The sequence below is a fragment of the Zonotrichia leucophrys genome, chromosome 5 (genome assembly GCF_028769735.1).
Source record: "Zonotrichia leucophrys gambelii isolate GWCS_2022_RI chromosome 5, RI_Zleu_2.0, whole genome shotgun sequence".
Lineage (NCBI taxonomy): Eukaryota > Metazoa > Chordata > Aves > Passeriformes > Passerellidae > Zonotrichia > Zonotrichia leucophrys.
Genome location: NC_088175.1, coordinates 58,752,297 through 58,763,807, shown reverse-complemented (window position 1 = coordinate 58,763,807; position 11,511 = coordinate 58,752,297). Strand labels below are relative to the sequence as shown.

The 11,511-nt window shown below is 44.4% G+C and overlaps 1 protein-coding gene and 1 non-coding gene across 2 annotated transcripts; one reads left to right on the top strand and one right to left on the bottom strand.

The window, feature by feature from the left end:
* Positions 1-196: 196 nt before the first annotated feature.
* TBPL2 (TATA-box binding protein like 2) lies at positions 197-11,511 on the bottom strand. The gene is made up of 7 exons (XM_064715882.1): positions 11,147-11,511; positions 7,695-8,083; positions 6,877-6,964; positions 6,562-6,653; positions 5,313-5,480; positions 3,800-3,894; positions 197-2,085 (listed from the first exon to the last, which is right to left on the bottom strand). The coding sequence occupies exons 1-7, from the start codon at positions 11,195-11,197 to the stop codon at positions 2,006-2,008; spliced, it is 963 nt and encodes a 320-aa protein (XP_064571952.1). The 5' UTR covers positions 11,198-11,511; the 3' UTR covers positions 197-2,005.
* On the top strand, positions 11,006-11,077 carry TRNAG-UCC (transfer RNA glycine (anticodon UCC)). Its single transcript has one exon. It is a non-coding gene; the product is annotated as a tRNA-Gly (tRNA).

Here is an 11,511-nt window from a genome sequence, read left to right as displayed (position 1 = left end):
CAGGGCCTCACCACCCCTTTCTGAGTAAATAATTTTTTCCTGCTAGCTAATATTTCCTAATAGGAACCTACTCTCAGTTTGAAGTCATTTCCTCTTCTGTCTGTAGGCAATTAGAGGAGACGGAGGCCACAGAAGACAGAATAACTTAAGCAATATCCCCATATGCCCCTTCCCAAAAGAAACACAACTGCAACAACACATTACCTTTTTTTTTTCTTTTAAGAGCAATTCCCAGCCTCTATTTCCCCCCTTCCCAGTGTTATCAAACACTCAGCAGGAACAGCACTGTGGAGGTAGAACCAAGATACCAAGATTGTTGTTTTTAAGACAAGAGTTACCATAGCAAACATTAACCTAATCAGTAGCTCAGTGAAAAGGCACAGAGCCCATTTCTTATCTTTAAGGCCTTATCTGTGTTTCTAAAGAACACTAATTTTACCACTGAAATAATGTGGCAAGCTCTTAAGGAAAAATGTGATTTCTTGAAGAGGGCTCATCTTAGATAAACTTTTTTCCCCCAACACCTCAATAAAACCAGGGTGTTTTCACTCACAAAACATTATTCTAACTGAAGCTCATCAGCTGCTTCTACAGCTACAGTGCAAATAAAAGTCCAGCCCATGGCTGTGGAAAGTCTCCAACGTTAGAAAGCAAACAGAAAAGTAAGCCTGTGTTTAAAATAGATTTGAGTGTGGAAATCCAGAGTTTGACAGAGACACTGATAACAGCTAAGACCAGCTTATCATGAGGAAGTGCACAAAGTTTTTCATAGTTTGCAGGGAGATAGATATAAAACCACTTGTGAGAGACACATAACAGATACAGAAGATGAAGCCACACCCACACCGAATCAGAAATAAACTTTTGTGGCAGCAAAACTCAGCCCAGCAAGACCCTGTTGGGAGTTGAGCTGAGTATTTCCAGCAAGGACCGAGGAGGATTTTGGGCTGGGTTACACTTAAATCATCTAAGAGCAGCCTCTAGTGGTGTTTGCAGACAGGTACCAACACCTTCAGCAGGGAAGGGCACAGCAGAACTGCTCTGGATTGCTTCCAGGGGCTTTCCAGAGCAGCCATGGGACAGGCTTTGCCCTGTTCCTGCTGGGCAGGACACCTTCTGAAAACAAAGGCTTGACTTCAAACCAAGTACAGGAAACCTCGTTGGTTTTGCTTCAAAATTACCAAATTACTGCCATTGGCTGAACTCTGGTTAAATAACACAGATAATTAAAATTGTCATGAGCATCCAAGACTTTTTGCATTTTCCTTAAATCCATTTCTAACAAAGTTCTAAACCAACATGTTTTTGTCTGCACCAAACTCCCATCATCTCCCATCAAGTGGGGACCATTTGGTTAAAATCTAACTTGCCCCATGTCAAATAAGAGAATTTAATTAATTACACCCCTCCACCCACAGATTTTCTATGTGCGTCCCAGCAGTCAGGACCTGGAATGTCTTCTCTGTGAGAGAAAATCCTCTACCCTCACACACAAGAGTTTACCCAGCCAGTGGGAGCAGAGTGATTCAGCACTTGTGTTCTAAACACCAAAATCAGCTCATACAGGATTTTGTAAGCCACATTATAGACAATTATATATGTTGAGCTTAAACATGAAACTACAACACTGCAGGGGCAAATCAAGACATTTAGAGCTGAGGATTCTGATTAAACCAATTGGAAGTGCAGTGTGGATTCACCTGTTCAACAGGGAAAGAGATACATGGCTTCTATTACAAAATATTTTAAAGTGCCACCTTAACATACATTCTGTTAAAAGTGCATTCATTTATCAAGTGCTTTAACTTGACAGAAATTGTCAGAACTCAGATAATCTGAAAGAAAAGAACATTTCACAAGCTATAGAAAGGCATCAGCATGTGTGGCATTCAGAAATGAATAATTTGCTTAATAATCCACAGATGTGTCCAGGAATGCCCTTGGTTCTGCTCCAAGCACAGCAACACAAGCCCAGGGGTTATTCTGGATTGCTCTGGGAGCCGTGTCACGATGGTTTCTTGAAGCCTCTTAAAATGGGGTAGATGTTCTCAAATGCCTCATAGATTTCAGAACGGTCTTTTGCTCCTAAACGGGCATTTAAGATAAAAAAGACCATGAATTAAGAGTGCTGAACTTAAACTAAATGCAGTTTTAACCCAGTAAGAAACCCAGGAGATTGAAAGCACCTCACTGTTAACGACAGAATTTCTATCTGCCACCTCAAAGAGCAATTCCTAGCTTGCTTAGCTTTAAGACTAGTTTTGTTTAATCTGTGGAACCAAAACAGCAATTTTCTGCTCTTGACAGGAGCAAAATATTGGCTTTGAAGAAGGGAAAAAAAGCAACTGGGCACCACCATGGTGTTATCTGCTTAAGAATAACAGCTCTGCCTGTTCATGAGGTGAGTGGAAAGGTAGGAACAAGTGGTGAAAGGCCTTTATTTCATAGTGGGAGTTGTTCCACAGTTGGAGAACTCTCCTTCTCCAGCTCTGAGAAGCAATTTTAATTTTAAACTGTGTGTTAGGACCCCTTTGATTTCAAATCCTTTTCTGTGGTACTGGTAGCAAATCTTTAATACCAAGTTTTGCACACAAACTGCATTGCAGTAGGCAGGAACATTCCCTGCCAGCAACACTACTCATGCTGGCCCAACAAACATCAGCCAGGTGAAAACTGCATTTAAATGAGCTAAAAGTGGAATTAAGCCCTGCTTAGGTTGGATGTGTAAACCTTTACTCATGTCCTTACTTGGACACAAATAATTAATCTGCCTTACCACAACTTTTACTTTCAAAAGTAAAGTTACTTTCTTGATTAGGGAGAAGACCCCTCCTCACATCTCAGCAAATTTAGTTTTGTCATTACAGCTGGCCCAGGACTCACAGCAAAGGACTGAGTGTGCAGCAAGGCCATTACAGTCAGTGCACCCCAAAAATGCAAGCATCAGTGGAATGGAACTGACCAGTTTGATTTTACTGACCAGTATAATTTCACTGGACCTAAGAAAATTGTGGACATTGGAGGGTGAAGCATTTGAGTTTTGTCCTGAGTGCCCCATCCTTCAGCTGGCTGAGCTCATTCCTGATTTATGGTTGTGAGAATCTCTGGCTAAGGCAGGCACTTCTCTTGCCTTCCCCACTCCCAAAGCTGTGTTGTGAACATGAATATCACATTCAGAGCTTCTGGGAACAAGCACCATTCACCTTTCAGTACATCTGAATAGAAGCCTTTTCATGAGCTTCACAAAAAGGAGCTCAGGAATTCACCTTTTTTGAACAAGTCACACCTGGGATCTGAGGTACAGGTATCTGCTGAGCACACTGACTCAGCAAGGCTTTTGCCTCACGATTTTTTTGCCAAACAATCTGGAACAAGCCCCAAGATCTCCACCCTTTCCTCTGATAATCCCTACTAAATGTTGTCAGTGAAGTGTTTTAAGAAGTTTGTTTCCTGTCCAAGCAATTTTAAATTGCTTATTGTGAGGTTCCTATTTAAGTGCCTGAGTAGTTGCTGGCATGGCAGCATCCTGTTGGCATACTCTGCATTGGCACGTGGCATCAGGCTTTGAATAAAAAAATACTTAACATGGAAATCTGAGACTTTGTATGTGAAATAATGCAAGATTCTAGTGCAACAAAACTGATGTTATCTGCAGAAAACACAGATAAAACTGCAGCAGCCATTAAAAAGATCCCTGAGTGGCTTTACTGTGGCAAGATACTGATTTTTAGTTAATGTTTAATTTAAATGCTCTCAGAAAGTGAAGCAGTGGGTAGAGACACAGAGAGGCAGCACTTACCAGTCAGTACAACTTTCCCAGACACAAAGATCAGCAGCACTATCCTTGGTTTGACCATCCTATAAACCAGGCCAGGGAACAGTTCAGGTTCATAGCTGTTCAAAGCAAGCAGGGGAGATCAGTAAAATGCAAAAGCTGTTTCAGTGGTGTATGAATAAAGTGCTCCTTAATTAGAGTAGCAATAAGGTAATTAACCACACTGATTTTATCTAGCTGCCCTGAGAAAGGTCAGGTCAGGTTTTGGACATCTTGAAGAGAAACTTGTTAAACCCAGCTGGAGCTGGTGGGGGATCTTCATATTGAACTTTAAAGACTTGTGAGCCACTTCTGATTTGTCACAACCTTGGAACCATTATTGTAATCTTCATACAGTCCTCAAATCATGGAATGGCCTGGCTTAAAAATCACCTCATTCCACCCCCTGCCATGGCAGGGACACCTTCCACTGTTCCAGGGTGCTCCAAGCCCCATCCAGCCTGGCCTTGGGCACTTCCAGGGGCAGCCCCAGCTTCTCTGGGCACCCTCACAGTAAATCCTTCCTAGTCTGCCAAGAACCCTTATCAGGAACCATCCTGTGCAACTCAGACAAGATAACAGCCAATGTAAATATTTAATATATATCTAGTTCCTAAATGAAATGCAAGCTATTAGATGCACTGCTAATAAAAGACAACTGAGTTTTGGCTTTGTCAGTGCTGAAATCATCCTTTCCTGATGGCAACATCTAGTTTTGAACAAGCTGATCTCACAGGTACAACATGCCCTCACTCAGCTACAGCTTTTCTTTCAATTCTTGGTTAAAGAACATCCAAACAGAAGCAAAACAATATCCCAGAAAACACAGTATACCTGCAATTCTGTATTTTGCAACTGCAGTTTGGCTTCATGCCTGAAGGTTGGAAACCTTATCCCTGCAGACAGGAATTTGCTTTGCTGGGAGTTAAGAGGCCACCTTGGTATTAAAACCCACAAAGGAGCTGATGCCTCAGGTTTAGCTTTTCTATTTTTCAGGTTCTGTGCTGCTTTAGTGTGAGAGTCTGGGCTTCATATTATGGGATGGGGAGCTCTGTGCACAGAGCAGGGAGACAAAACAATTCCTGCTCCAGCTGGGCACCAAGGACAAATGATCCAAATCTCAGCACAAGAGCACAAACACCGTGGGCTGGAGAGAGAAAAACAAGCAGGGTGGGACTGCCTGGGCTAAAGCTGGAATGGGACAATGAACTGCAAGGTGCAAATGGAGCAGAACTGATCCCAGGGACAGAGCCCGTGCCCGGCCGTGCATTTTGGGGCCATTTTGGTTGATCTTGGGTGCAGCCCTGGCTGGGCTCTGGTGCTGCCCAAGGTGGATCCATGGAGGCCTCCTAATAAATCCCTCCTTTATTCTTTAACTCCATCCAGTCTCTGTTCTAGCTCAGCCTTCCCAAGGCATCAGAGCAAAGGCACAGACCAGGCCGAAGTGGCCTCAGGCCCTGCTGCCAGGTGCACAGGGCTGTACCTGATCTCCTCCTACCTGCTGAACTGCTGGTGGGTGAGAACCAGGCTCTCCAGGCGGATGGGGAACCTCACATCACAGCTCCCCACCATATTCTGGATCTTGAAGTCCAAGAACTTGGCAGGGAAGCCAAGCTTCTGCACCACCCGTGCGTATTTCCTGGCTGCCAGCCTCGACTGCTCTTCACTGAGGGGAGAAACCTTTATTGTAATCTCCAAACAGCCCTCAAATCACAGAATCCCACAGTGGCTGGGGCTGGAAGAGACCTTAAAGCCCATCTTGTTCCACCCCCTGCCATGAGCAGGGACACCTTCCAGAGTGCTCCAAGCCTCATCCAGCCTGGCCTGCAACACTTCCAGGGATGGGATTTTCACTGAAGGAAGAGCAAAGGGGAAAAAACAACTTATTAACTTATTTGTTAAAATAACACTTATTTGTGCTTTCCTCTGCTCTTGAGGTGAAAATCGGTTTATAGCCACCACTGTGCTGATCTGCATTCCATAAAAAGAGATCCTGCCACTCAAAATAGCAAGGCTCCATCCCCAGAACTGCTGTAGGGAGCTAAAAGGAGGAAGGCACTTGTTCATTCACCTTCCTGTGGTCTGGTTGAACCCACTGGAGATGTTTCATCACTCAGCAGTTCCCCTTTTGAGAGGTTTCTCAGTTCCTCAAAACAGCTCAGTGCTGATCCAGGGGTTAGACTGCAGGCACCAGTACAATTCACCCACCTGGGGTGGTGGTAGGGGCTGGAGAAGAGGTCTCCTAAGCATGAGTTAATTAATTCTAATTGATTGTTTTGGGATATAAAAACCAAGGCAGACTCTGCTGAACTTCAGGGGGAAAGAGCTTCAGAGTACAGAAAGAAACTTTTGCTTTCCCCAATTCCCATTTCCTCTAGAGGCAGATGTGTTGACTGGTGAACACAGACACTGAAGAGAGACTTGACAGACACAAGTTATGTCCTAAACACTTTAAAAATCAGTGAGAAATGCAAATAATCCCTTAACAATTTCTGGGAATTTCAGCAGCTTTTCTACTGATGTCTGCTCAGCTCACTCTAAATTCAGGGACAGAAGTACACAGTTCAGAAATTGCTAAGGTGCCATCATGAAGAAAGGAAGATTTTCAATATCAGTGCTTCCCTTTTTCTTGCAATTAGTCCTTTGCTAGATGTTTTAAGCAAGACTTTTCAGACATTCTCCATCAGAATATGTGCATAGCTGCAAGACCCAGACCTTTAGAGGGAAGGGAAAAAGCAGAAAAATACCTTTTTGCTCCTGTGCAGACCATTTTTCCTGAACTGAAGATGAGGGCTGTTGTTCGTGGTTCCCTGATTCTCATGATGACAGCAGCAAACCTCTACAAATTCAAAGGAAAACCTGTCAGGAATTAAGCTGTATTTCTGTTCAGTCTTACAAAAATTAACAATTCCAAAGCTAATCACAACACATATTTGTTTTGTAAGTGTTTCTTTCCCACCTGAAGTTATTTCCCACCCACCCAGGAGCAGGAGAGTTAAGAGCACAGTCACAGGACCACTGGGAAAGGGAAGTGAGGGTAAAGCTTTGAGTTCAAGATTTACCTTTGGGTTATACTCTGCATTTCTGGCATGCAGAGCTATGTTCTTCAGATCCAGTTTACATGCCAAGTTTACAGTTGACACAATATTCCTGAGGAATGAGGGAGGAATTTTCTCATTGCAAAATCCAGCCACTGCAGAGCCACCCCCCAGCAGTACAGTCACATTCCAATTAATAATTGCCATCATCTGATTTCCTGCCTGTCTCTTCCCCACTCAAGCATTAAGCTACTTCTGGCAAAACTTAAGTAATTCAATCCAAAACTGCACTTTGAGATAGGACAAAGTGTGAAGTTATTAGTCTCTGAATTATAAGTTTGTGTGTCTTCCAAAAACTGCATCACTGAAGCCTTTTACAGCTTGGGATTGAACCATTACTGACTATTTAGAGTTACTACAGCACCCAAGGTAGGCAGGGCTGGGTTATTTTCTACAGGTATAAACTATTCCAGAGTTGCTCTATGCTGGACAGGACAGCACCCTTTAGTGAGGCCAGAGTTTCTGTTTCTCCTTTTGAAAAGGCAGAGTGACATTTTTAAATCCCTGGACTCTGCTGTCATCCTTCACATTCTCCTTCCTGGAGGAAATCCTCCTTCTCAAGAATCTTCATATTTTTATCCAATATTGTAATTTAATTTTCTCCACCTCTCCCCATCAAGAAGAAAAAAAAACCCCTAAAAAACTACTTCTGTAGTTTTTGACTTATTTAAGGCCAAGCCATGCTTGCTACATTCTCCAAGTGAAAAGTCAGAGCAACACCTTGCAGTTTAAGCCAAACTCTGACCATGGTGTGTGTGCTACATAAACAACACATCACTTACTGCAGCTGGGGGACTATTCCAGAACTTTCTGAGGCAGATGTCGCCGGGGTGATCGGAGTCATCGGAGTCAGGGGAGGACACACATCAGGAGCTTCAGGAGATGGCTCAGCTGCACCTGGATGTGACAAGCTGCTCTCATCCATGAAAACACCACTGTCCTCCTTACTTGGGAGTGACCCATCAAGCTCTTTTTGGGTTTCCTGACCATCCTCAGAGAGGCTTTGTTCTTTGTTGTCTTGGGTGACATCGGGGAGAAAGCTGAGGTCCACGGAGGAGAAGTCTGTGTGGAGCTCCTTGGACTCACTTAACTGGGAAGATGCTTGAATTGGAAGTTCTAAATCATAAGGGCTCATAGGAGTGAACAGATGAGGACTAGTGGAGAAGTCATCCTTGAATTGAGAAAAAGTGCCGTTAAGGGTCTTGTATTAAAACAAGGAGAGTAAGTTAAGACTGATCTTCAATGAGGAAGTTTCAATAATTTTCCCCCAATATGTATTTTATCAAAGACTAGTTTTAAGGTTGAAAGTGTGTCCTTTGCTTGTCTGTGAGTGTATAAAAATCCAGGTACCTTGTATAATGCATTTTCATCACAATCCATGGGCTCTCTAGAGAGCTCCTGGGACTGCACAAATTGAAAAATGCAGGTACAACACTGGCACTTCACCTTTCACAGCCACTGTCACACCACAACCACATGATCACACTCCTGAGTTTTTCCAAGGAAGACAGACAACATTTTCTGGCTGTCTTGATCTCCCATTCTGTAAATTGCTCCATTTCCTCTCCCTGCTAGCAGGGGACAGTGTCAGCTTTGCTTTGTGCAACAGAGGGCAGCAGCTCACAGAACCAGCAGCAATTAATTCCTCAGCTCCTGGAGGCCACCAGCCTGAGTGAAGCTAGAGATGAGAAGATGGGACTAAAAAAAGCCTCACCACAGTCAGCAGAAGCAAGCACACAACACACCTGCAAGTAAGCTCTGTCATGCTGATGTCCTTCTTTATCAACTATTTATTATTAAAAGCTGTTTAAAAGCATCATCACGTCAATGAGGCAAGAGTTTCAGGACAGGATTTATTCCCTCTCCATTGGTGCATAAGCCTCTTTCTGAAGGTGATTTCTGCCAACATCCACAGCAGGTGACAGCTTGGACTAAAGAATCCACACAAGAGGTTTTGTGTTTAATCAGGCATTTCTAGGTTCAAGAGCCAGAAGGACTTGAAAAGTCCAAGCAGAAATCAGAGCAGGGAGTGGTTCATGAGACTGAGCCCTGGAGTTGGCAGCAAGTGCCTGACCTCCAGCAGGAGCAGGATTTCCAGATCAGTGCTTCCCAGCCCTGAGCTAGTGCTGCTCTCTTCTAGGCAGCTCACTTGGCAACCCAGCCATGCACACGGGGACAGCTCTGCTCCTACTTTGCAGTATATCTGCCTGCAGACACTTGGAGAACTCTGACAAAGTGACAAATCATCCAGAAAACCCTCACTAGCCTGAATACAGATGCAATCAGAAAAGTACCCACAATTAAAACTGCTTCTAAAACTGACTTCTAAATGCAGAGCCCCCACAGAAGATCTGTTGGGCAGGAAGCTCTCAAATAAATCTATGTACTCCTTTACCTTTTAGAAAAAATGGTAAAATATGTAATTAATAGTTACAAATAAAATATTATGTCTATTTTAAATAGATCTTTTTCAAGGCAGCAGCGAAGGAAGGAAGTCACAATCTCAGCAAGAATTCCAGTGGATTAAGGATTAGCTGTGCAGGAGCTCATTAGGAAGGTTTTGTAGGAACCACAATGTAGAGAAAATGATACAAAAAGCTCCCTGTGAGACTACTCACATCATACTAATGGGCATCAAGAAATGAACATAACAGTAGAAAAACCACCCACAAACAAACAACCAAAGCCAGTTTGTGACATATCTTAGAGAAGCTGATGGAGAAATGAGTGGTACGTGAGGCTGGAAGTATCACACAGCTGTGAAGTTTTCAAAAAGAAGAGTAAATTGCATAGAGCAAGTAGAAACAGAAAGCAAATTTTCCTTTCTGATCAGGCTTGCACCTAAGAGGTGTGAGGAAAGCCCTGACAGGGTTAAGTGCTGGGGAATATTTCCTTCTTGTCAGACAGATGCTCAGAGGCTGCAAAAGGGGCACAAGACCATGTTTGCATTGGGCTGGCTGCCAAGGGTTATTGCTATAGACTCTGGGTTAATTAACTTCACCAAGGCCCCACCAACTGCATAGCTTTGGCCATCTCCCAGCAGCTCCAGGGAGGAGATTTCACTCAGATCCTTCTGAGATCCCTCAGTTTGGGGCAGCTCAAGGGGAAACAGCCTTTTTCACTTCTGCTGCAGAAATCCTGCCAATCAGGTAGACACAAATCCAACCCAGCTGCCTTAAGCAACAGACTTGGATTATTTTTTTCCTCCTATCACACATCTGCTATTATCAAGGGTACCAGCAAATGTAAAACATAAAAAGCTCACTAGCACTTGTAAAAGCTGTATTACACATTACCACATTATATACTTTGTGAGGGCACATTCAGAGGGCTTTACCCACTGCCACAGGATCGTCTCTGGATTTAAACAGCTTGTGCTAAGTCTGTTTTCTGAGCTGAAAATGAGTTTACAACAGGATGCAAAGAAGTTTTGTTTCCTGAGTAAGGAGGATGCTCAGCTGTGGAGTCCAGCCCTCTCTCAGTTGTTCCTACAACCACCTGAGATCAGGACGAGTCCAACTAAACCAAAACATTTGGCTTGTGCTTTGAATTACACTGCTTAACAACAGCTTTTCCTGTGGAAAATTAAGCATTTATGCATTTGCACAAGGCTCCTTAAACAAAACAGCATTTTTATTAGAGTGTTTCTTTGGAGTCCTTCCTCAGCCCTCTGAAGAGCACATCTTACTGGGTTGACTGGGGGAGCAGAAAACGGAACGATGAGACTTACGCATTGTTTATAGTAGGTAGAGGACAACCATTCCAAACCCCGACGTAATGAATTTTTGCAGACATTTACTAACAGAGCGAGGAGATGCGAGCCTGCTGCCCTCTCAGTGCCCACCCACGCCAGCACCCGGGCTGACCCTCACAGGCAGCATCATCCCTCTTAGCAGGGAGTGAAGGCGACCTCCGGCTCCAGAGAGCTCCTCCATGCTCCCGGCAGCTCCGGGACAGCAGGGATCCCCTGGGATAAGGAGAAAAGCCCCCGGGGCAAGGAGGAATCCCTCGGTACAGTGGAATTTGGGAGTCACCCAGCAGGAATACGACAATGACACACTTGGGGCGCGGCTGCAGAGCTGTTCTCAACGCGGCGTTGGTGGTATAGTGGTGAGCATAGCTGCCTTCCAAGCAGTTGACCCGGGTTCGATTCCCGGCCAACGCAGATACTTTTTGTTTAGTTTTATTTTATTTTTTCCCTCCTCCTCGGTTAATATTTTCCTTCCTGCCTTACCTGCCCGCTGCAGCTCTCCAGGTAGCACTCCAGCGGCGATACGCCCTCCATGGGCACAGCCACCGACACAAAGCCCTCAGCGCTGCTCCTGTCCTGCTTTTAACGCCCAGGGACAGCACCTGTGGCTTGTCAGGGAGCAGAGCCCATCACAGCTGGGAGCTTTACCCTCATCAGGCAGCCTTCGAGCCTCTGCTCTGCCTGCACGGCTGTCTGAGAGGGTTTGTCCCATCCCGCAGGATTAGAGAAATCAGGGTGCTCTTCTCGTGTGCTTTACAGGAGCCTAAAAACACAACCTGTGCCTCTGAGCCTGCTTTGCTCTGCAGGGTTGAAGAGAAATGAGTTGGACCTTGTAGTTAGTAGTAGTC